General features: G+C 50.7%; 2 protein-coding genes across 3 annotated transcripts in view; both read right to left on the reverse strand.

The window, feature by feature from the left end:
• Window positions 1-222: 222 nt before the first annotated feature.
• Window positions 223-10,226, reverse strand: SELPLG (selectin P ligand). The gene is made up of 2 exons (XM_020801925.3): window positions 6,003-10,226; window positions 223-4,657 (listed from the first exon to the last, which is right to left on the reverse strand). Exons 1-2 carry the CDS (start codon window positions 6,064-6,066, stop codon window positions 3,159-3,161), a joined length of 1,563 nt encoding a protein of 520 aa, XP_020657584.3. The 5' UTR covers window positions 6,067-10,226; the 3' UTR covers window positions 223-3,158.
• A 1,159-nt stretch (window positions 10,227-11,385) lies between these two features.
• CORO1C (coronin 1C) overlaps window positions 11,386-24,953 on the reverse strand; it is a 34,184-nt gene continuing 20,616 nt past the window's right edge. For both annotated transcript variants that reach the window (XM_072983211.2, XM_078381833.1), the window contains 9 exons: window positions 21,818-21,940; window positions 18,226-18,355; window positions 17,487-17,668; window positions 16,500-16,619; window positions 15,967-16,071; window positions 14,179-14,324; window positions 13,371-13,428; window positions 12,905-13,156; window positions 11,386-12,304 (listed from right to left, as the gene is read on the reverse strand). In XM_072983211.2, coding sequence (XP_072839312.2) covers window positions 12,185-12,304; window positions 12,905-13,156; window positions 13,371-13,428; window positions 14,179-14,324; window positions 15,967-16,071; window positions 16,500-16,619; window positions 17,487-17,668; window positions 18,226-18,355; window positions 21,818-21,940 — 1,236 coding nt within the window. In that variant the 3' untranslated portion in view covers window positions 11,386-12,184. The remainder of the gene's footprint in view (window positions 12,305-12,904; window positions 13,157-13,370; window positions 13,429-14,178; window positions 14,325-15,966; window positions 16,072-16,499; window positions 16,620-17,486; window positions 17,669-18,225; window positions 18,356-21,817; window positions 21,941-24,953) is intronic.

A 24,953-nucleotide genomic window follows, 5' to 3' on the forward strand; every position in this document is an offset into this window, starting at 1 on the left:
GGGGATGAAGGGATGAATTTTGGGAAACGAGGTCCAAAAATTGGAACTTTTCAAAGCTCCAATCTTACGGCAACCGGTCTGGACACACCACTGGTGTGCGGTCGCCCTCTTGTGCATCGAAGGAGCACCACCGTCTACTGGCATTTCCGAAGAGGTGGCCTTCTTTCTGCTTTTGGCAAAAAGAAAGACACACAAAACAGTCCTAAAGAAAAACACTCTGGAAACTTTTAAGGCAAGCAAATTTATTTCGCTGCAAGGCACGAAAGCCGACACTGAAATAAATGTCTTGGTTTTAAAGTGGACGCAACATTTCTGTTTGCAGAGAGAAAAGGGCACGGGATCAAAAGAGGAAAAAGGGGGAAACAATCTTGCAGTGTTGTCAAGACAAAAATATTTATTTTAGGGTGAGCTTTCACAGAGTAAAATCCCGTTTCTTCAGAATAGGAGAATATAACGTCCAAGCCTCAGAGAAAATACATCCAGACGACAAGAGTTGGGGGAGAGGTGAGTTCAGAGTGAAACAGGATACAGAAAATGGTAATCGCATTATCCACACTGGGGAGGGACATCTCAAAGTGTGGGTTAAGATAAACCCCCTGGCAATAAGGAAGTGGTTTAGCTAATGCTAAACGTCTGCGGCTCAATACACAACTCGGCTCTGGGTACGAATGATTTTGGATCCTTTCACACTGGCCAGCCGCATCACTCTTATCTTGTAGGCTGCGGATGAAGATAAGATTAGCATGAGAGACCTTTTACTCCGAAGAGGAGTACCATTCACCCTGCTATGCTCCTGCTCCTTCGAGGCACTGGGCGTGACACAACTGGGCCCCGATCCTTTGCTGCCATGCACATCAGGAAGCTGGGGCTCCTCAGAATTATTTCAGCCACTGGCTTCGTCGTTCCACCATTCTGGAAGCAGGACCATGGCGACACTTCAGATTAGTTGTTTTGAAACACAGGCCAAGAGGTGACAGCAGCCAACATCGGAGGACACGTCATAGTTCCTCCCAAAAGTAACTTTTCCATCCTCTGGGGCAGCTGCCGATAACGTAATGAGGAGCCTGTCTTTGAAGCCCGTTTCCCCCTCAAAGGCTTTGTGTGTTGCTTCCATCTGTTGCCACGAGTTCTGACAATTATTATTGAAAACAACATGCTAAACTCTTCCATGACCCAGAAACACGACAACGCAACAGCTTCGCAAAGCCTTGCAACTGACTGGCAATTGTGAGTCACTCTGATTGCAGAATTTCTTCAGTGCCGAAATAATTCCTTGTGCATACTGTACATCCTCTACGTTCCGGAAAGCAAAAATGAGCCAGACGCGGCGGTTCTTGTGGCTTCCTTGGTTTTTCAGCCCCGCAGCGCTGTCTACTTTGTGACTCTGCTGACAAAAAGCTGTGGAGGTGATGATGATGATGATGCCGCTAAAGAATCAGCCCCCCCCCGACTCCTCCAAACCTGGGGGGGTCTCTTGGGTCTGCATCTGAACCATGAAGGTTCGTTCCCATTCGCTGCCAGAGAAGAGGCCCTCCCTGTGTGACTCATGACCCCTTTCAGTGGCAAACTTTCGAAACTTTTGGATGGTTCACGACTGGAGAAAGAGAACAGGAGATGCACACACACACACGCACAGAGGAGTGTGGGTCTATTTTGGGAACCCACGAGGAAGCAAGGAAAGGCAGAAGCCAGCCTCCCTTTTTTTGCTCCAGGTTTGAGCGAGCGAAGAAACTTTCATTTCTGCCCTCGAGGTCCGGAGGCCCCTCAAGTGAGCCGCCCTCTTCCCTTCAGAGTTTTGTTCTTGAGGGTTATTTGGAGAACCGAAATCCTAAAACAGAGATGTGAGCCAGTTCCGGGCTCACCACGACGGGTCCAGCCTTCTCCACCGACCCAGAAATGGTGATCTTTCAGCTTGTCACTCTCGACGCACCCCGAGTCTCCTGTTTCCGACAGCGGACAGCCCACCCCACCCCACGATGGTGGGCAATTCTATTTCAATATATTCAGTATATTTCGGATCTGTGCCCCCTTTCCTTTTACCACTCTCCCATCCATCTAGCAGTCCAAAGAAAATCGAGATGGAAACGCACATCGAAACCAAAACCTTCAGAGGGGTCAGACTGTTCTATTTCCCCCGATGCAACAAAAAACTGACAAGCCCCCCCCCATCTTTCTGCTCCTGTGGACTGAGCTCTGGGGTTTATAACTGACATTTCAAGATACCTAAAGAACAGACGCCTAGAAGCCGGCAAGGAAGTGCGTGGTGGCTTTTTCTTCCTGGTGCTGCCGGGTAAGAGCAAAACGGAAGACACGAGCTGTAAAGAAACAGGCTAATTCCCCCCCTCTCTATTCCCCCCCTCCCGCAAAAGGCAGCTCGTAGGCTTACTCTTTTGACACAGGGAGGAAAAGTTATGTCTTGCATCCTCCTTCCCTCCCCACTGCCGTGAAAGGACATGGTATCCTTTGCCTGATGCTTTTGGAGAATGACTCATTAGCTCCTTTTGTGACAAACAGTTCTCTCTGACGAGATGATGGTGTTTTAGGATACGTCTGTTCAAAGCAGCGCTTTTGCTGGGAAGACGCCTGAAGGCAAGAAAAAACCCAAAACCTAGAAGCAGGCCAAAAACGTTGCTTTCTTGGAAGGCAGGGTTCAATGTATATTTAAAATGACTCAAGTTTCTAGCTCTTATGGTTTCACAGACAGCTCTCAAAGATGCTTAGGGGATGCACAGCATTGCTACGTTTGCAGAAAGTGACATACACTAACTTACAGATTCACAGCCTTGGATAGCTTCTGGAAAGTTCAGATGAAAACCCACAGCGGATACACACACACCTTCCAAACAGGAATCACCAGCCTTTCCTTGCTCCCCAATGGCTGAACAGATAATGCAAAGTAAGAGGAAAAACTAGTCAGACTTGCCGAATTTTTGCAGAATTTAGACAGCAATGCTGTATGTAACCAATCATACATGCAGCGTAAACAGAGCAGGTCGGCCATGGATGTGCTTCAATCAAACACAGCAGAACGCTGGATGGTTCCCCGTCAAGTAGACTAGAGGGGCCTGAAACCCAGGAAGAACAGAGCGTGGGAAAGCTGGTTGGGGATTCTGGGAGTTGTAGTTAAAGCGCTTTTCCAGGTCCTGAAATAGTTTGGGTCAATGCTCGGGCAGGAAGCTGTTCAGAGTCAAGTTGTCCATTTCCGTCTCCAACCCGTTGCTGTCCCCCAACATTTTCAGCCTCTTCACCTTGGGCTGCCTCTGCTTAGCTTCTTCGGCCTCTTCCGCAGCCAGCAAGGAGGAAATGCACACCATCTCGGTGTGGTTCTGGCCGTTCCGCTTAGAGGCCCGCTTCTGGCGCCACAGAATGATGGCGAGAACGGTGGTGATCACGATGAAGATGGCGGCCACGAGGGCCAGCAGCAGGATGGCCAGTAGACACTTGCCAAGAAGGTCGGGGGGCCCCCTGGGAGACACGGCAGGGGGAGGTTTCACCAAGGCGGTGGTGCTGCTAGTGGCTGCCGTGGGACCCCCAGCGGTAGCGGGTCTCAAACGGGAACCGTCCATTCCTTTTCCCTTCCGGCCAGTCTTCTCTGTGCCCAAGATTTGCCCTGGAGTCACGGTGGAAGCATCGTAATCCTCCATCAAAGTTTGGGACGAGGGAGTAGAGATCTCCTCTAACCACGGCCAACCTGTGCTAACCGTTTTGGGAGAATCAACGCTCCTTCCCTTCGCTCTTGGGAGAGGCTGGCGTGTGTCTCTTTCCTCCTCACGAGTTGCCGTGGAAAGATCTAAATTGTCCACCCAAGTAAGCGCGGAGGCAGTGGACAAGTAGTGCATCCACGACCCATCTGTGGTGGGACTCGGCACAGCTTTTCTGAAATCACCCTTTCTCTTTTTCTTCCCTTCCTGCCATGGGGCCGACGTGACAACCCGCTCACCCTCCGTCAACGTCTGAGGGGCGTCGCTAGTCACGTCGTGCAGCCACGGCCAGTGTTCAGTGGTGGTTGAAACGTCCCCTGCTTCTCTAAGAGAAACGGAAGCATTTTCCCTTCCAGGAAGCACGGCTTCCGAGGAATTGAGGGTTGCAACTGGACTGCCTTTGGAAACAAAATGGCGCCCGCCATCTTGAGCACCTTTGGTTATAGCGGAGGGTTCGCCAACGTTGGGGCCGGACTTCCGGGCAGGAGACGGGGCGGCCTGTTTGGGAGTCTTGGAATGGGAGACCCCGTTGGAGGCAGAAGCTGCCACGTCTTGAGAGACCTTGCCTCGGGAGGCAGTTGCTGCGGTGACATTAGGAGCAGGCTTCGCCATTTTGCCTTCAGAGGTCAACCCAAGAGAAACCTTATCTTCAGCTTTGACTGGCAGACTTTTCTTGGGTAGTTCATTGGTAGAGTCTTTAGACACCGTCCCGCCATCTCTTCTTCTGCGGGAGGCTAAGGGACGTCCGAGATCTCCTTCACCTGCTGCTTTCCACTCCCACTTTTGGGGGGCCGCCAAGGCAGGACCCTCGTTGCCAGCCGGCTTGTGTGACCCCACCTCCTTTCCTGGGGGCCCCTCTTGGATGAGGAAGCTTATCGCGGGGAGCCTGAAACCGCCAACTACGAGAAGGTTCAAGGAGAACGTCAACAAGAAGAGCCACGCCGCAGCCATTCGACCTGGGGAAACGTAGCCAAAGATACACGTCAATATTTGTTCCGAATTTGCGAATCGTCCCCATTTTGACCCACCAAGAGGGAAACAAAACACAGAACTGAACAAGCCTCAGGGTTAGGTGACCTTAAGCGAGAATAAACTGGTCTTTTATCTCACGAGATCTCTTTCTTTTTTTTAAATGAGGCACTAACTGACGGATCTCCAGTTTGACCCCATGGCGACTCATTCCTCTAGTCCTTTGTCAGATAAATTATCTTACGTAGGAGCTCAGCCGAGGTGGACCTGTGGCGGCACCCCAACTTTGGAACATCCTCTGTGCTGTTCTGCTACTCCCAACAGGGCTAGCTAGCACTCCCAACTCCATTAGTTGAACTTCTTGGGGAAAAAAAATTATAATAATCTTAGATGGGCAGAGCTGGAAGGAACGCCGGGGAATCGAACTGCCGAACCTTCTGCTTCCACAGCCAGAGACCTAAACCGTTCTCCTTTGTGGCCTTTATAGATTGTTGTCACTTGTATGCTTATCTGGTTCGACAGGCGCCTTATCGGTTTGTCCTGGTGCATCCTGGTTTGTTTTTAATCTCTCCCACGGCCACTTTGCTAACCAGTTTAGAACAGACGGAGGAAGAAGGGAAGCAACTTGTAACGGCTTGGCCCCACCAGTTACGAAGGTGTAACAAAGCTATCTTTCAAAAGCACTCTCGGATGGGGAAAAAAACAGTTGATGTTCTCTAGTTACTTTCAAAAGTTAATTCTAAAAGGTGCTTCAAAGCATCTCAGAGGCATTTAAATTAGGCCACTCCTTCATTAACCCTTCCGGCTGGAGATGGGTCTGGTCTTAACTTTTTCAAGTTTTGCAACGATTGGGCGGGTCTTCTGGGGAAGGTTTCTGACTCCCACCATTTTTGCTTGCGTTCAAAGGATAAATAATAATAATGGGGCAACCCAAAACAACAGCATAGGGCAGGGGCTGAAGCCTAAGGGGGCAGGGTTCCCGAAACTCAAGAGGGGACAAAAATCTCCCTCCAGATCCAGTTCTGGGTGGATTTTGCACCAAAAACATAAATCAAATGTGACATGATGACTGAATTCTTTTAATGGCTTGCCTGGATCATTTCCCATCCCAGAGAAGAGCGAAAACCAGGCTGCGGAAGATTCAGGAGGGCCGGCTCTACCCTTGGGCTATCCATGTAGGGTACCACCGGCAGGCAGCCGGTTGTTAGCTCTTTAAAAGGGTGATGCCAGCCCCAGCAGGTGGTTGCCTAGGAAGTGGAGGAGAAGGGACCGATCGATCCAAGCTCCAAAGAGAGAGAGAGAGAGAGAGATTGAGAGACCCATTTCCCTTACCTGCTATGGGGCAGCACAGCACAGAAACCGACAGCCAGGCGGGCTTGAGAAGGAAAAGCAACATCGGAAGGCTTGCGGTGGTTCTGTAGCCTGTACATGACGAGGCAGCTTCCTCTAGCCAGGGGGTGGGAGAAGACTCTCTCTCTGCGTGTTTGTGTGTGTCAAATGACAAGAAAGGCAGAGCACATCCCTAAGACTGTGTTGCGCACATGAATCCCAAACAGCGTCTCAGCTCAAGCAGGATGCGTGTGATTTCCTCTTTCCTTTTTATTTAAAAAACGGCTTTCTTCATGTGCCTCCTCCACATGTCAAGAGTCGTCTACATGCATTCGTTCCATCGACCCTGGCTGGGGGGAAAAACAGCCGCTTCTGGACTACAAACCCCAGCTTGCTGGACGGAGGATTCTGGGCACCGCAGTTCCAGGAAGTAACTTCTTCTAGAGCTGCCACTTTTGCTCCTCTCTAGAACACTCTCTTTGGGGCTTTTCAAAAAGTCCCACGGTAGCCTAATCCCTGGCCGCACTGCGACAGATGGGAGCAGTAATCCAGGAGGGCCAAAATGGAAGAGCCTTGGCTCCAAAAAGGGGTGGGTGGGTAGGAGCTGAAAAGGGAGCGACGTGTTTGGCCCCTTTAAGACTAGCTCCGTGGCACCCCTACGAAGCTTCCTCCCAGCCACGGCCACGCAAAGCGGTGCAGGCGTGATTCCAGACCAATAACAACAAACGGGGTCTTGCCCTCTGAAATACAGATGGATTCGGGAAACGTAGAAAACGGGGACAGAGGGCGAATCTACACAGGCACAAACTTCGGTGTTTGCGTCTGTTTGCCACACAAGGTAGGAGGCCAATTAACGTGGCATTTTCGGTGCTGGGGCCTTTTATTCGGCACCAAAGGTTGTCTGCCAGATGTCCTCTTGGATAAGGCAAAGTCCCCAAACCCCCCAAAATGGACTCAGATCTGGATTTCCCATGGCCAGAAGCGCACACATTCTTGCCACTATGGAAAACAAGGTGGCATACATTCATCTATGTCCCCGGACGGATCTTTGTTTAACAAATGGGGGTGCGATTGTTTCTCAACAAATAATCCTTACAATGATCTCTCCCCTGCCTTGACCGGCGACTATCTCTTCCTCATCTTCAGAGAAGCCATGTTCTCAACAAGAAAGAAACCTCTGGGCGAGCAAAGGACCGCAAGAATATCTTTCACCATCACTCCGATGTCATTTCCTCTTTCATGGGCTGTTGCAAGGACGGGGCGGAGGCAGAAAACCACCAAGAACAGAAGACTGCCTAAGACGCCAACATGTGGGTCCGCCGGCCCCAATCCTCTCTGGCCAAAGCTGCCCAGCGCCAGCCAACCCTCTCCGGTTTGGGGGAGTTGAAGCTCAACATGCCTAGCTTACCCTTACAGAACACAGTTGGACCCCTTTTATCCACGGGATCAGGATCCACTGATTCACTTACCCACAGTCTGAGAAGATTAAAAGGAAAACCCTATATATGTAACGTGGATCATAGCCGACACTATATGTTATATAGCGCATGCGTAGTCCCGAGGGTCCCGATGGAGGGGATGTCAGAGCACTGCTTTGTGGTTTGTGACCGGACCTTCCCTTTGGGGCACCAGAGTTTAAAGAGGAGATTGAAAAACCGGGAAGTGACCTTGAGAAACGACGGAGGGAAGAGAGTATGTTTAGCCCAGCCTGGAGAAGACAGGGAGGTTTTTAAGAATCCTACAATCCCAGGAGTGGGAAGGGGGCCTCTAAGGCCATCAAGTCCACCCTTTTTGACCACCTTATTCTTAAAAAAAAAAAGGTGTTTAAATTTTCACTTTAGAAAACCTCAATGCAAACTTTTAAGTAATCCCAAGGGTTAGGGAGAAACCGTTAATTATAGTAGAAGGAAAGGAAGTGGGTACACAAATGAGAATTTATGACTATATGAAGCGGATGTTAAGAGGCTTTTGCCTATAGGAACAGAAATACGATGGGGTGGTGTAATGAAACCAAGCATTGGCAGGTCTCAAGCAACATTATACATATACTTTTATCGAGTTGCCTCTCGGAAAATCAAACGCTGAGGGGCCCTGATCCTATACCAGCATGTTCTTCACATTTTCTCAAGTCTGTTTCACTGAGGCCTGAGTCTTAAGAAAAGGGGTCAGGGACTCTGCTCAGAGGTGAAGACCAACCCATTCTGCTATTGTGAAAAGCGATGGATCAGGGTTGATCCTTCTACATTTTATGAAAAAGTCCGGTAAGTTCCACGAACTGCAGAACGCCGAGTCCTGCACCCCTGAAAGCACGCCTTCCCCAGTCCCAAGAGTCTGCCCGGGGGGGGGGGGGAGACAGGATGTTGGTCGCTTGGTGCATGGACCTTTCAAACCGAGAGTAAGTCCCGTACACCTCCAGCCTAAATCCCCAGAGAGCTAAATAGCCGCCGGTTAGCTCTGCAAACGCTGGAGTAGCTGAAGAAGCGATCAATTTGCCCTCGACATTTGAGCAAGCTGCGCTCGAGCCACTGATTTCAAACCCCCCGCCACCACCACCACCTTCCGAGACATTTTCAACCGAGTTTGTGTCTCGGCTGCAGGGGGGCCAAGGACGACAGTGCCATTCAGTGGCTCATATGAGGTTCCCCCGCCATTCCCCCGGGTTGGGCTGTGCCCAGACGCACACGTTCCCTTGGAGAAATAAAAAAAAGAGAACCACAGAGTTGCAGGATTTTTTTGTTTGTTTTGTTTTGTAATCCATTTTCTTTTAAATCTTTGAAACTGGAAGCAAGTATCTGGACAGAACGGAGAGCGCAATCCCTCAAATAACTGTTCTGGATCCCTCCCTCTCCCTCTCTCTCTCTCTCTTTTTAAGGGGGGGGGGGTGGTAGGACGACAGAGCAAGCAAGAAGCTGCAGGCACGGCTACCTTCTGAGCCTGGCTAGGCATCCCCCAGTTTGTTTCAAGTAAAAACACAAGCTAGAAATTAAAATGGATGCTGAGCCTCGCTGGCGGGCGACCCTTTTCCTTTGAAACCAATGGGGGGGGGGGGGGTCATTCCACAGAAAAGCCGGTGGTCCCTTTGGGGCCAGAGAGGAAGAGGGGAACCAGCTGATGTCCCGCACCGGGCATTCAGAACGAAACCGGGCATTCCTCATTCCATCGCTCCTGGTTTAAAACCAGGAAGTCTCCAAGAATGGCAGCCTAGGGTAGAGATTTGCAAAGGTATCGTAACCTAGGGAGGGGAGTGGCTCCACAATCCTTCCTCAACAACCAAGGTCTTCCTTCTTGACACCTCACGCACCCCCTCCAGATCCCTCTCAACGACAGACCCCGTGCCCATCAGCAGAGACTGCTGGTGCTCTTCTCTCTTCCACTCAACTTCCAAATCCTTTTAAAAAAAATATCCGACCCTGTGAACGACAGGGGCACCTACCTCATCCCATCGCTACTTTTCCCAGCTGAACTGACCACTGCTCTGTCCACCAGGTATAACCTTCCACCCACGCTTGCTAGCATCGTCCTCAGAAACACCAAAGCCTCGCTGTTCCAGTCCTGAACCCGCAGTGCTTAAAAATAAAAAGCAGGAAAAAATTTTAAAAAATGGATATGGCCACCACAAAAAAACTTTTTTTGCTAGGCTACTGAACTACAGGAACATGGCATTGTTTATGCCTCTTAAAAGAAGCTGTGAAACAGACGCCTAGACATGTTTGTGTGTCTGTGTTAAAAAAATGGAGAAACACATCTTTTGATATATATATTTTTTTCCAGCGAAGCACCAGCTCAACTGTTCTTTCAGGCACCAGGTAATACGCCTTACTCAGAAACGACTGGAAGGCCCAGAGGGAGGAGAGAGGTTTCCTATGAACATATAAAACGGTAAACTGGCAAAAATGCCGAAGATATTTTGAGAAAGACTTTCCTCATCAGGGGTGGCACCACGTGGGTACAACAGGGGGAAATGGCTTTCCTTCCCACGCCACCCCCAATGGGGAAATGTGGTCTTTCATTTCAAAACATGCCGGACCCTTTATAAACAAATTTTACTCCAGATTCGACTTTTATACAAGCATTCCAACCCTGCCTTGCGTGGGTCTGTGGGTTTCTTTTGCAACTGAGGTGGTCTCTCCCTCCTCGAGGAAAAAGAAGGTCCCACGCAACAACAGACTGGGCACGAACGGCAGAGGAATTTGGCAACGTAGCCCTTTCCCCCTCCTCGGGGAAAGACGCTCCGTAGAGATGACGGGCATCAAAATCACATCCCCAGCCCAGCAGAAACATGTGAAGAGGGGCTAAGGGGGGGGAACCATCCTCTTTCCTTCCGCCCCCCCCCCCAAAAATTGCAACTGGCTTTGGGGGTCACCCACTTTGGCTTCTCTGCTCGGCTCCTTCCAACATGGCTACGGCTGTCTTTCGGCAGCCTTTGAACTTTCCGTGGGCTTCATGGGCAAGAGCGAAGGGCAAATTCTGCCCACGAAAGATGGCTGGAAGGTGGCGAGGGCAGCTACTGGCCTAGGACAAGGGGTCACCAGATGTTCTCCGATGGCAATTCCCACAAATGCTGGCCGGCACAGCTGGTGGGCGAAGGCTTCTGGGGATTGTAGTCCGAGAACGCCTGGGGACGCCAGGTGGGGAACCCCTGATTCAAGAGAGGCTCCAGGCAGTCAAGGCGGCCCCCCTCGCTTCCAGCGGCTGTGACTCGTGAGTCCGAGTTCATTCAAGACGGAGCTGATCACAGAGACCCAACCCTCCCCTCTACCCACAACGGCTCCTCTCCTCACCTTCCCTCCCTTCAGGCTGCCCGATGACAGAAGGATGGTATTCAGGGCCACCAAGAGCAGGCAGATCTCCTGCTGCTGTTTTCTGCTGGTTTGGCATTCATTTTTTAACTGGAATTTCTCAAGCAAAAGGAGAGAGAGAGAGAGAGAGAGAAATCCTGCTTGGTCTGTCACTGTTCTTAAAGAAGCAAAGCCATTCTGATCAGACCAACTAGGAAGCCCAGGGACTCTGAGGCAGAAGACACAGCTGGCGTGTGGGGGTCATCTTGAACATCATTTGCAAAATGTAGGGCTTCTCCTGTCATCCTTAAGGTCCCCATGGCCAAATTTTCAAACACATGCACACGCAGAGGAAGGACAAACAGAGCCATCCTCTGCAGGAACCAAACACAGAAAATTCTGCGTTTCTAGCAGGCTGATTTTTTTTTACATCATCCCGATTAAACCAAAGCACAAACAGATGCTTGAATAATGGCAACACAGGTCTGGCAAAACAACAGTAACAAAAAAACAAACCCTCAAATTCCCCAGGATGATAGAATGTGGAGTAGGGGGAAGGCACAAGAGATGGGCCTCCTTTCTGGGGTTGAGAACAGAGTCAACAGGGGTTGAATGAGGATGTATTTATGGCAAGTCAGAAAGCTCAAAACTCTTTCGATGGGTGGGTCTCTCGACACCTGGCAGTGGGATTATCTTTACAATCGTCTGAAGATTTAACAGCGTTTACACAGAACTCATTTTGTTCTCTGAACGGCACAAATACACAAGAGAGTGATGTTCCTTGAGATTAAAAACAAAGAATACTGAAAAATGGTAAAAAGGAGGTCAGGGGGAGGGAAATACTTTGGGATTTTGGCAACTTAAAAGTCAAAATTTTAAAAAAAGTTATACTTTCTTTAAAAAAAACAACCAATGTGATTTTGGTCCCAAATCCTAGAAAGTTCAATACATTATCTTGGCTCCTCGTCAAGAGGGGTGAGTGGAATGGCTGGTTTTGTTTGTTTGTTTGTTTGTTTGTTTTGTTTTCAAATAAATGAAAGCACGAGGAGCAACGAGTTGTAACAGCAGCAGTCTTGAAATGGCCACAGGTCACCAAAACAATAGAAAATTAAGGTTTCCGCACTCAAAAGGGGCTTGGTTTCAAATCATCGTCGGCTTTTGCTGGCGCTTCGGAATTGAGGAGGAGAAACCTCGGGCCGGAACCGGGAACGGGGCCCGAAGTGGTCACGCGGGCCCGGCTTTGGAAACGTCCTCCCGACGACGGGCGGGGGTCTTCCCACCGAACCCACAGCGTGGCTCACATTTCGGGCACTCGGCTTCCTTCCTTTCCTTCCTTCCTTCCTTCCTTTTTCTTTCTTTCTTTCTTTCCTTCCTTCCTCCTCCCCCCACCCCATCCCCGCCCGGCCCTCAAACGGCCATCTTCGCCATCTGCTGTTCTAACTTGGAAATGCGTTCATCTTGATGGGTGATTGTGTCTTTTAGAGATTTGAGCTCTTTCAAAATTTCATCCAATTTGGCTTCGTTTTGCTAAAAATTAAAAAAACAAAAACACCCAATAATAATACATGAACAGACAGGGGAAGGAAACTGTGAATATTAGTGCAACCATGGGGGCGGGGGAAACACCAGCTAGGAGATTAAACTGCAGTGCTGGCATCAAGACTCTGCTCGCAACCTGCCTTCGATCTCAGCGGATTCAGGTAGCCAACTTAAGGCTGACTCAACCTTCCATAGTAAACCGAGTAACCCAGCTCGCTGGGGGTAAGTGGGGGGGGGGATGTGTAACTTGCATAATTAAATTGTAAACTGCCCAGAGAGAGTTTTAAGTGCTATGGGGCAGCTTATAAGTAGCACTCTTTGCTTTTCCTTTAAAAGCCCTGGGCCTCAACCCAACTGTTCACCCCAACCAGAGTAAACCTCAGGTCAAGTCAGAGTTTGTAGATTCTGCATAATTGGGTGTGATTTTTGGATCATTGGCTCTAACCCCTTATTTAGAAGATGCGTCTGGTGGGAGGACACAAGGCACTCCCTCTCCCAGCTTCTAAACATGACACACGAGCGGAGAGGAGAAAAATGAAACCCAGGCCCCTAGACCCTGAGGACTAGCAACTTATTCTGACGACTCACAGTGCTGGAAGGGTCTACTGCTGCTGCTTTCTTTGGGGTGCTGACGACATCACTCTTCTTGAGGGCGGCCAGCTTGTTGTCCAGTATGTTCTTCTTCACCACCTTGAGGTCCCTGTTTTTGCCCGGGATGTAGCCGTGCTTCAAGGAGATGAGGATGGGGTCGGCGTTCTTGCCCTCAAACCACTCCTCTGCTTCTAGAGCCGCTTCTGGTCCAGCGGTGTCTGGATACAGATCGTCTTGGAAAAGGTCAGACTGTGGCGGGTGGAAAAAAGAACGTAAGAAAGAAGGAAAGAGAGAGAGAGAGATACACTTTGTGCTTGGCTCACGCAGGTTAAGAAGGATGGGAGTTTTAGTCCAAAAAGACCCCACCCCAAAAAAATTCTAGAGGGGGGGAAAGAGATGTCCTTTGCCCACCCCGTCCTCCTAGAACAGCCACTCGCGTGTCCAAAACGAGGCCAGCGCTCACCTTCCGAGGGACGGTCATGATAATGGGCTCACACTTCCGCTCATGGAGTTTGAAGAACCTTTATAGAAGGGGGGAAAAACACAGAGAAGGGAACGGGGTCAAGACTTTCCCCTCAGGTCCTCAAAGCGACTTATAAACAAAAGCACACGAGAGGGGGGAAGCCAAAAGGAAACACAGGGAATCAGGGAAATGTCGGGGTGGGTGGGCTGTTGATCCATAAGGCCTAACTGGGAAGTTCAGGGATCCCTTTGTGGGACCTTCTGCACACAAATATATTGCTAAGGACAAGCACGGTCTTTAAAAAAATGTCAGCCAGTGGATCTCAGACAAAAGGGGGGGGGGAATCACACTAGCTTGCGCCACTCTCTGAAAAGACACAGTCTGTTGGTGCTGATGTTGAAAGAGGCAAACGGGCCAGAACAGCGCAGAAGGACTTTTTCAGGGGACCTGGCTCTGCCCGCTGGCTTCCGGCCCTCGGCCCGCCACCGTACACGACTCCCTGTTTCTTTAAAAATGGCTGCCTTTTCGCTTTCCTGCTCACCAGGATTCTCTACGCAACATACAAGAGGACGGATGCGATGTATTTAAAAACAGATGAAAAACACAAGTTAAAAAAAAAAGAGGATTAAAAACACTTTTCTACAGCAGACTGAAGACGTGATCGGGAAGATGTAAGCCTTGAGGAAGAATCCCTCGTTTTGTTCTCTGCCAGAAACGCCACGGAGACAGAGCCCCTCGCTGCTGCTCTTCCCGGGGGGGGGGGGGGGCTGAAACCCAGGGCCCCGTGGCAGAGAAAGGGGCCCCTTACCTGGCTATCTCACACTTGTTGACATCCAAGCCTCGCTTCGGCATGAAGCCCATCCCTCTCTGGGGCTCTTTGCTGCTGAAGGTGTTGAGGTAGTGAACGTAGGGGGACTCGGCGGTGATCTCGAAGTAACGGATGCTGCTGTCGCCCTGGAATGAGGAAGGGGGTGGGGGGGCAGAGGAAGGAAGGCGGATGACTATGGGGGGGAATGCCCCACTTGCGCCGAGGGAGAGCAAACCCCCCCCAGGCCAGGCCAGGGGAGCCTCCACTGGGTTGTGAATTAATCCTAAATGTCCCGAAAGGACAAGAGCAGAAGACTTCAAAAAGGGGCTGACTGCCTTTGATTTTTACTGTCTGTTGGGGTCTTTGGTGGGCATCTGGTATGGCAGGACCCTTCCTGGCCTCTCTCCTCTGCGCACACCATCCGCCCCACGGCAAGTGGGCAGGAATGATTTCTGTGCAAAGGACCCTTTTTAGGAGAAACAAGGTCTCCTTTGAGAACACAGGCTCTTGACGACGGACTTGGGTGGCTCCCCTGTGAAGCTGAGCAACGCAAGGTGAGACAAGCTAGAAACCCCATTGGGAAAACAAACAAACAAACGGAAAAAAAGAGGGGGGGAGGGAGAAATGACCAATAAACGAGGCCAGCAGGGACCACGTGGCGCAGCTGCCACCGAGGGAACGCCACCTCCCCAGGGCACGGCTTCCAGGGGGGGGCACATTCCCCAGCCATGGCCACGTTCTAGAGACACCTTTGAGCCGTTCTGCGCATGGCAACGTGGACCTCTCCCTCCTGTTACAAGAGCAGCCGGGCACACGGACTCAGCAACAGCCCAAACCCGCTAGAAATTTCTCCCCCACAAGCCGTGCCAAAACCGACAGGAGATGCACAAAAGGCCCTCGGGGAGAACGAGGGAACGCTGGCCCATTTTTCTTGCTTATTTTGCCCTTTTGGCAAAAGAGACTCATGCGGCAACAGTTTCCACCCTTAAAAAACACACACACACACACAGCAGAGATACGTCCACACACACGCACCCACACCCGTTGACTAGGGTCTGAAGGCGAGGAATATAAAAGCACCACTCCATCTCTCGTCCCGCCTTTAGTGCCAGATGGAAATCTTTTCCCGTTCTGGGTCTGCTTATCTTCTTTCCAGAACACCCAGCTTTCAGGACAGCCAACGTTTGCTAACCTTTTGTAACCTCTTTGCTGTTTTTGTGTTTCTCAATGGGATCGCCGCTATTTTAAAAAGGGTTACTTTTAACGGTAACGATTCTGGGAGCCCACTCTGGGCTGCAGAGCGGAAAAGAAACATTTGTATATATATATAAAAAAACCCCAAACAAATAAACAAGGAGGCCCCGAGAGTTTGGCAAACAAATATTTTGGAAACACTTGAGCAGAAACAGATCGACTTGCAATATCCTTCGGTGTGGTTTTTATCCTGCTAAATCCTCCTCCTCCTCCTCCTCCTTCTAGAACTGCAGAGTTGGAAGGGACTCTACGGATCATCGACTCGGATCATATCAAGGAGGGCAGAGCGGAGAATCAAACTCCCAAACTCTGGCTCTGCAGCCTGAAACGGTGGTTTATTTTGTCTGGGACGTGGGTGGGTGGAAGGAGAGAGATCTGATTGAGAGGGGGGGGGACCCTCCTCTCTCTCTTGGGGACAAGGAGCTGGAACAGCAACTGCACCAGCAACCTCTGCGCGCCACCTGTTTTGTGCCACGGCCCCCCCCGCTGCTTTTTGCAGGCAGGATTCCACCCACCAAAGCCTCCGATACTCACTTTTCCACATAAGTAAATGATGTTGGTGTCTGGATCGTAGAAAGGAAGCAGCACCCCGTTGCTGGTGTCCATTTCGTGGAGGGCGATGGGCTCTTCCATACTTTTCTGGAGGGAAAGAGAACAGCAGCTTTTATTTTCAAGAGACCGAGACGGTGCTTTCGAGCTTTGCTCCAAGTTCCCCGGCTATCCTGCTGAAAGAAAAAATAAAATAAAATGAGGAAAGACCTCCTCTCTGTGATTCCCCCGGAGGGATTGCTCTGTGCTGGCATGGAGGCAGGAGCAGAGCTGAGCAACGTTTTTCAACAGAACATCGCCCACACGATCGTGGGTCGCTGCAAAAGGCAGTTATGCCAACGTTTGTACAGAATAAGAAGTTTGGAAAAGACGGAAGAGCTCAAGGGGCGTCTCACAAAGAGTCAGGAAGGAGCAAACGACAAAGCTATGGGCAGAAGAGTTTCCCTCCCCAAAGGACATTGGTGGCCCATGTCTCTGCGTATGGACCACGCGGGTCCCCGACAACCACAGCAACTCACGGGGTTCCAGAGGGCCAGCTGCCTCTCGCTCATGCGGCTGAAGCCGGTGGTGAAGATGTTCCCGTCCGAGAGGAAGATGGCTCGCATCGGCCGCGCCCCTTCGTGCGCCTTCTCTTTCTCCTGGGGGGGAAAAGAAAGGGGGTTAGAAACGCTGCAGTCGCTGCTCTCCAGCTGCTAGCAGAAGGAGCCACGGCCTCCGGCATGATGGCCTCTAGCTTTCCCTCAATGGGCAGAAGGCCGCTCATCTGCGTCCTTCTGACAGGCAGGAAGTAACGTCTAGACTCTTTGTGTTTCTCCTAACCCTAGGGGTCCAACCTTCCCCCCACCCGGCCACCGCCGTGGTCCATTAACCTACTGCACACAATAAGGTTTAGTCAACGCTTAGTATTCCTACAAACATCCTTCTTGGACAACGTGGGCTTAAGATTTCTATCCAAGTGGGAGTGACTGATGAGAGGCGAGATTCCAGGATGGGGCTCAAACGGTCCAAACTGCGAGCGAGGCAACAGAGACTAAACATGAGGAGGTCCCTCCTGGCTGCAAGAGCTGTTCAACAGTGGAGCGGGCGGCCTCGAGCGCAGGGATTGGGTTCTCCTGCACGGGAGGGTTTTTAAGCGGCGTCTGGACAGCCAGCTGTCCAGGAGATTTCAGTGGTTCAGTTTCCGACTTCCGCAGGGAGCTGGGCTCAAGGGCCCTTTTGGGGTCCCTTCTGGCCCTACAGTCCTGTGGTTCTACACACAAGCCGGAGGGGGGCATTTACTTCCCCCTTAGTTGACCGCACGGGATCAGCCTGCGTAGCTCCCGAAGACAAAGCACAAACAGGCTTCAGGCGTGTGGAAGAGGAAAGTGCTCAGAGGGAAAAGGGTGGGACAAACGCAAAAGCCAACCTCAAGAGAAAAGAAGAAGCAGCGGCGACCGAATCCTCCCCACTAGCGGTAGAAGAAAAAGGCTGGGCTGATCTGATTGGCAAGGCCAGCCTTTACTCACGGCCACGATCTCCTGCTTCCTGGGGTCGATCACGCGGACCTTCTTGTCCTTAGAAGCTGTGCAGATGAGGCTCCCGTTGCGATTCCAGCTGACGTTGTAGATCATGTCCTGGTGCATATCGTCCAGGTTGATCAGGGGCTCCCCTGTGCCTACGTTCCAAATGATGATGGCGTTGTCGCAACCTGGAAAGAGGAGGGGGGGGAGAGAAGGCAACCCTCTAAGCAGCTTCCTCACCACTGCCTCCTGGGCTCACGAGCAAGTGCCGTCCGGGAGCGCCTAGAGTTTTAGATGGGGTTGTTCTGCATGGCTGCTCGGATGGGGCCGCCAGTACAACTTGCACTTAACCTCTCTCGGAGCGGTGTTTGTTTCTTCCTTTTTAATATTTTGCCTACTTATTGTTTCAGCTTTAAAACTGTCTTTCAACGATGCAGGCCGCCTCTTTATATTCACAGTTCTTAGCTTTAAATATGGTCTTTTAAACGATGCAAACCACCACCGTTTTCAACTTTAAATACGGTCTTCCAGCGCTGTGAGCTGTCTTGGGTCTTTTTCAAGGAGAAAGGCGGGGTAAAAAAGGTTTCAAATAAATAAAAGAGTGACCTAAAGAACATTTCCACCCTGTTCTCTCTCTTTTTTTGGGGGGGGGAGAGAAGGGGGGAGGAAGAGGGGTGGCTCTGCAGAAACCAAAGCTGAAATAAGCCGAGACGGTTCCATTCCCCAGGAAACCCCTCCAACCTACCGGCGCTCAGCAGCACGTTGCGGGCCGTGGGGTGCCAGGCGACGATGCCCACCCTCTTGGAATGCCCTTCCAAGATGACCACTGGCTCGGTCAAGGACAGTGTGAGCCCGTTCTCTGGGATCTGCCAGACCTGGAAAGAGTAAGCGGAGGTGGGAAAAACATAAAAGTCACTGGGGATCGGGCCATTTCCTAAAGAGGGACACAAGCCACGCGTCCTCTGCGGCCACCGGTTCTCACGAGTCCTGCCAAGCAAAACGGCCGTTCCACCAGGGCCGCTGGGGGTGACCAAGGCGGGCACAGCTATTAGAGGGTCTGGCCGGAACCTGGGAGATCCGAGCTCTTGCCTTCACTGAGAAAGAGTCAATTTCTCGTCCCCACCGAGCAGGGAGGCCAGCGGCCAAGAGCTGCAGAAGCTGCCCATCCACTGCCAACAGAGGGCAGCAAAGGGACAGCCTGCGCCTGCATTATCCAATTGTTCGCCTCTGGCGAAGGCAAACGCTAAGCGGGGAGCCGGACCTCCCTTGCAACTGGGCTGGCAGCTGGGTTTAAGGAGAGGACCTAAAGCCATACATGTGAGTCTCGCCTTCTCTCGGGCCAACCCTGAGCCAACCTCCAAGGGGAAAGCAGGGCATTGCAGGAGAGCCGTAAAACGCCCCAGCAGCACGTAATGGGCGTGTAAAATGCAGAAAACTGGAACACTGTGGTCATGTAATGAGACATGGGGAAAAAAAGAGATCATTTTTCAAGAGGAAACAAATGGAAAAAGAAAGACGGGGAGGAGGAAAAGGTCCAGGCTGAAGAACCTCAGGGACTGGCTTGGAGGCAACGCAGCAGCATCCCCTTGTTTGGGGCTGGTTCATCCAAAGTCCACATGACAGGATGATGGAAAAGGAGCAAGAAGAATACGGCCCCGCCCTGCGCAGCCCCAGCGTAAAGGCCGCCCTAAGGAACAAGAAAAATCTTACAGTCTAAAAATAAGCGAGTTTTTAAACAGGTCGCTGTGGGTTGCGGCCCCACCATAAAAGTGACTTGCGGCTCCACGCGGGCCGACGCATTTCATACGGCAAAAGCTTTCACGGCCCCGGGGAGCCACGAAACGCGTTCATCATTAGATGGGTTGCTGCAGTTTTGAAATAATGAAACCACGCCTTGCGAGATTTAAAAGAATGGACAAGAGGGAGGGGCTGGGATTCGGGGGGAGGGAAGCGCGCGTTGGCCGTCACGCCGCGGCTTCCCACGGGCAGCAAAATACGCCAAAGAATTGCGTCACTGCCTCCGAACCCAACCGAGAGCCATTTCTCTCCTTTCTCTCACCAAGTTCACTCCAGAGAACGAACGGCCCAGGTTTGACGACGACGCCATTCTGGCATCGCGCATGACGCCAGCCTCGGGAAGGGGACTCTGTGGCACACCCCCTCAAAATCCCCACCGCCCCGAGCAGCTTAAGAGCAGCGAGGGCCCCCCACCAGCATCAGGGACAAAGCCAGGTCAATCCGGAAGCCTGTGTCCTAAAAGGGGAAGCCTCATGTTCGCCGTGGGTCGTCTGGAAGGGCCAAAGAGCCTCCCCTTTCGCCAAGGCAGAACCCCTGCTTTTCTGCAGACCGGGGGAGGTCCAGGGGAACCAGTAGCCAACCTTTAAGCTCAGACTGGTGGAGAACTGGAATGAATGCGTCCCTCCAGAGACCGGCCATTTGGCACCTTCTCTCATGTATTCTCTCTTACATAAAAAAAAACACAACAAACCCAGATTTCTTCCATGGGGAAGGGCAAAACCTGCAGTCCATTACTACTGTTCAAAACTTCTGAAGAATCCACAATTAAGCAGTTCCTTATTTGCTGGCATAAGAAAACGGTTCTTCAAAGGGAACATCCATTCAGACTAGGAGGTCCACATGGCAATACTTTAGAGAAACGTCCTTTTAAAAGTTAAGCGAGTGGGGTGGGTGGGGGAGCAACAAACTGACCCCACCTTTTTGATCTGGGTGGGGTGGAGGACTTTGGACACTGGTGTTTTTTCTTTAAAAAAAATGCTTACACGTTTCTTTAGAATAACAACAACAAGCCTTCTTTGACCTGGTGCTTTCCGGACTGCAACCCTCCCCCAATCACTCTTGGCCGAAAGAGTCAACCCTTTAAAGACCTGAAACTAGAAAAGAAGGGGCTGCTCCTCCTTCTCAGTGCATAATCGATCACCCTCAAGAACACTTCCTTTGCTCCTTAATTCCAGAGGCTGGCGAAGTTATTTTCGGAGATGACTCCCCAAACCGACATCCATGTGGGAGGCAGATTTAGCTAGGGGGAAGTTGCTAGTGTCTGTTTCCCACTTGAGACATTTTTCCCCCGAAACTTGTTTGTTGGCAAAGTGTCATACTGTGATTCAGCCGGGCTGCTCCGTGTTCCAGAGTCAGCTGCTCCGAAGCCACCTAAGTTTCCCCATTCAGTTCGGCTTTGAGAGGCAAACATGGGCTTCCTTCTCGAGAGAAAAACGCAAGTGAAGAGTTCCCCAAACTGTGGGACAGCTACGTTTCAGGAAACATTTATTCCGTTTCACATGCTTTCTAAATTTTGATCTTCTTTTTTTTTTTTAACACAACATTCCACACCATCCAGGTTAGCCTTGAAACCCAACTGGCTTTTAATTTTATTTTTTTAATGAAATGAGTATATACAGTATATTCTTTTAACACTTTTACGTCCTCCAAAAGACCACAGGGGGGTTGACCGCGTGGAGTCATGCTTGAAAGACAGAAAAGGAATTAAAAAATCACGAGGGATGATGACGATGCTGAAATGGATTCATCCAACTTCAGGCAAAACAAATCCCCCCCCCTTTTTTTAAATTGTCAAATGCACAAAGAATGTGGTGTTGTGATCAGCGTGTCGGGAGACCCACGGCTTAGTTCCCGCTGAGTCATCAAACTCAGGGGTTGACTGTGGGCCAGCCGTTCTCTCCGCGGGGTTGACACAGAGCCATATTTTGCTGCCTCATGGACCCTGGAGAAAAGCCAGAATATAAACATAGAATCCTAGAATCATGGAGCTGGAAAGGGGGCCTTCTAAGGCCACTGAACCCAACTCCCCCCCCCCCCCAACACTCAAGGCAGGAATCCAGATCCAAGCAGATCGGACAGAGGCTGGTCTAAAGGTCTCATGAATGCCGCACCAGCGCTGTAGCGCTCACCACCTCCCGGGTTTCATGGTCATACGGCTCTAACAGTTAAGAAGTTTTTCCTGATATTCAGCCTAAATCAAATATAACTCAGAGTTATGTCATTAAAAAAAGTATTTCACAGGAAACCTCTTCATTATGTTTGCAAGGTAACACGGGGCATAGATCAGGCCCATCAAGATGGCTCAATGGGTCACCTCTCACTGGGATGGTGGAAAACCTCTAGGGACATTTAAGGGCGTCCCCACTTGGAGCCCCTTTGGACCTGCCAGTCTTGACCGCTGGAATGGGACAGGTGACTGGCACCGATTCGACAGGGACAGAAGGAGGTGTCCGAAAGTCACCTCCGGGCGCCTAAGCGCTACCTCCAGCAGATGAGCCTTGCCCCCCTTCCCCGGCGTGAGCCCTGGACCCCTCACTTACCATCACCGTGCAGTCTTCCGAGCCACTGGCAACGACGTGGTCGTTGTGGGGGCACCAATCGATGTCCAGGACCGGCCCCGTATGGCCACATACTGTGGGGTAAGATTTGTCGATTCTACCTGTCTGGAGAACAGGAGGAGAAAACACAGTCATGTACTGAACGCAGAAGGAATCCATACATCGTTGGACGACATGCATGCAAAAGGCCACCGCCAAGTTCCTACCAGCTTGCCTTGACTGGAATAGACAGGTACGCGTGGATCAGGTAGGTGTTTCTGGCCGTGAAAACAACCAAGCCAAGCACTAAAGGAGGAAACCGAGGTGAACTCGAGGTGTTTAGCTACTGCAGGACAGCTGACCTTTCTCCTGAGTCAGATATCCTTGGTGTTCACTCTCGCAGAAGGTCTCCAGGGTTTCAGGACAGATGCTTCTCCCAGCTCAACCTGGAAAATCTCTGCCCCTCGTCTCCCTCCCAAGGACTAAACCCAAACCGGCCTTGCTCAGCTTCAGAAATCAGAATGCACCCCCAAATTTAAAGGCAATGTCTTCAAGCGGTAGATAAGTCTACCAAATAAATAAATGCCACTGCACCTCAAACAGAGGGAGGCAAAATGAGGCTGTTTAGGTCCTGTCAGACTACAGGTCCCATCAGCCTCCACTCAGCATAGCCAAGGGTGGGGGGGGGAAAGCGGGTCGCGGCAGTTTGACAACCTCCAGAGGGGTGCATTTTGCTTAGATATGAGGCGCCGAAGACCTACAGAAAGGGACCCTGCCTGCTCAGAAATCGGATTTTTAAAAACACAGGGAAAAAAATCTCTAGAATTTGTACATTTTAACTTTTCCAAAAGTAGAAAATGTGCAATAAGAGACCTGAGAGAGATCAAATGTGTTCAGAACAACTTAAGCACACAAAACCTGTTTCCCCCATAGGCTGATCAGGATTTTAAGAAGAAAAACAAGGGCGAGTACGGAGCCATTAAACCGGACAAAGTTTCTCTTTCTGTTTGTTGGAGATGAAAGGCTGATTCTCCCAAGTTTGCAAACTCCCAGCTGAGTGTTAAATCTCTCGCTCAACCAAGGGGTCCAACAATTGGCTAGAATCTCTGTTTACATGATGTAAACCCTTTGGCAGGATACAGCCCGGGACCATTCAGACAGAAGACCTGACCTGGAATTGTTTCTCAGTGGTGAGACAGACATAAGGCCCCTCACCTCATTAAAGTGGGAATATTTAAGAGCTAAAAACAACAACCAGCAAATATACAAATATTTACAAAGGACCGAACAAATATCATATTGAAGTCTTTGGAATCCACTGATTTGGGGATTTTTGTCACCCTCTCCGCTTCGAAAACACAGCAATGACGTCCGCCAGCTTGCAGACTCCACTCTAAGCATCCTGATGAAGTAAGACGGGAATGGAAGTCGGATCCCAGAGCAAGGGTTTGAAAGGCAAAGATGAGCCCTTCTAGACAAGCCCTGTTTTCTCTTCCAGGGCCGGACGCCTCCCCTCACCCTCTGCAAGGTCCAAATTTGTCTCCCCCCCCCCCCCGGACATCAATGCTTATCACTTGAAGGGGAACAGGCTGCCCTCTCCAGAGAGCGCCAACCCGCTCTCGGCACCAGATGGTTCATACCCCACAAGGGCTGGGGCTTAAACGGCCACGGCAACCTCCGATTCAGACCGTGACCAACGACTATTAGTTATCGTCCGGCAAGCTGGCCAACCGCAGGCTGCTGCTCTCCATGACGAACCCTCATTAAGATAAGGAAAGGCCGCACCATTCCCCAAAGGGAGAGAGAGAGACAGACATAGAGAGATCACACGGATCCCCATCATACGCAAGAACCTTCACAGCTTTTAAGTTGTGCAGAAAATTGGGGGGGGGGGATCATCATGCATCCGGACTTCCCTTGTAATGGCAACGGGTTCAGGTTCTACGGGTGAGAAGCTGAGGCCTGCAAAAGATAGGAAGGAGCCACCCGGCACGCCTGGCCAAGGTAGCACCTCATAAGGAAGAGGGTTCAGGGTTGGGCCCCCACAACTCCTGGAAGGCTGGACTTTGCTCACCCCTGTTTCGGACCATAAACCGGAGCGCAGAAAGCAGCCTGCTTTGTTTCTGTTGTTACCAAAGCCGTCTCTGGGAACCCTCCCCATTGAAACAAACAAACAGGGTGTCAATGTGACAAATAAACAGGTAAATGCTGATTGTAGTAAGTCAGAACCTGTATAAGTAGGTCAAAAACCTCATGGAGTCAAAACCTGCGTAAGAGCCTTTCTATTTAAAAGTCGAACTGCCATCCCTAGAGACTTCTAGAAATTGCAACTCGTACCTTTGCTGGGGAATGGGGTCCCCCAAAGCTACTCTGCCTTAAATCCAGCCGTCAGGTCCACCCTGAAGTGGCTCGTACAATCGAAAACAACAAAGTAAGTCAAAACCCGCTTAAGAATTCCTTGATTCAATGTGTTCCACTATAGTCAAAATAATCAGCCAGATTCAGGCGCATCCAGACAAAAACGCACATATTTGTGTGTGTGTGTGTGTGAACATATATACACACAAATGTACACAGACATATTAAAGTGGTAAAGTGTTAATGTGGTTAATGGCATCCACTAAATTTAACTCCACCTGACAAAATCAGCTACAAAGCGAGTCCGCCAAGAGTGGGTATCCTCAAGGATTCAGCTTGACACAAGATTCCTACTGAATACAAAAGAGGTCACCCACAGAGCAGGAAAACACGGATAACCACTCCATGTTATTCACCCGGGCTCGAGGCCTGTCCGATGAACGGCAGGTTGACTCCCGACCGAAGTGGAGGCCACCAACTGAGCAGAAAGAGAGAGACCTCAAGGCTTGGAAGTCCTGGTCATGCCTCCAGGGCCCCCCCCCCAAAAAAATTCTGTTCTCAGTAACAGCATGACAGATTTGCCCACCGGAGGTTTGGCTGCAAGGAGAGCAAGGCCATTTCGACATCTGGATTCCTCCCAGAAAAATAAATACACGACCGGCTTCCCAAAACGGAGGATTTACTCCCAAAGCTTTTGCATTGATGAGCCAAGTTTCGAACTAAAACCAACATTTTCCCAGGCAACGCTTATATCGGTGGAGGTGCTGACAGCTCCAAAAAA

Source organism: Pogona vitticeps, chromosome 14 (assembly GCF_051106095.1).
Source record: "Pogona vitticeps strain Pit_001003342236 chromosome 14, PviZW2.1, whole genome shotgun sequence".
NCBI classification, from domain to species: domain Eukaryota; kingdom Metazoa; phylum Chordata; class Lepidosauria; order Squamata; family Agamidae; genus Pogona; species Pogona vitticeps.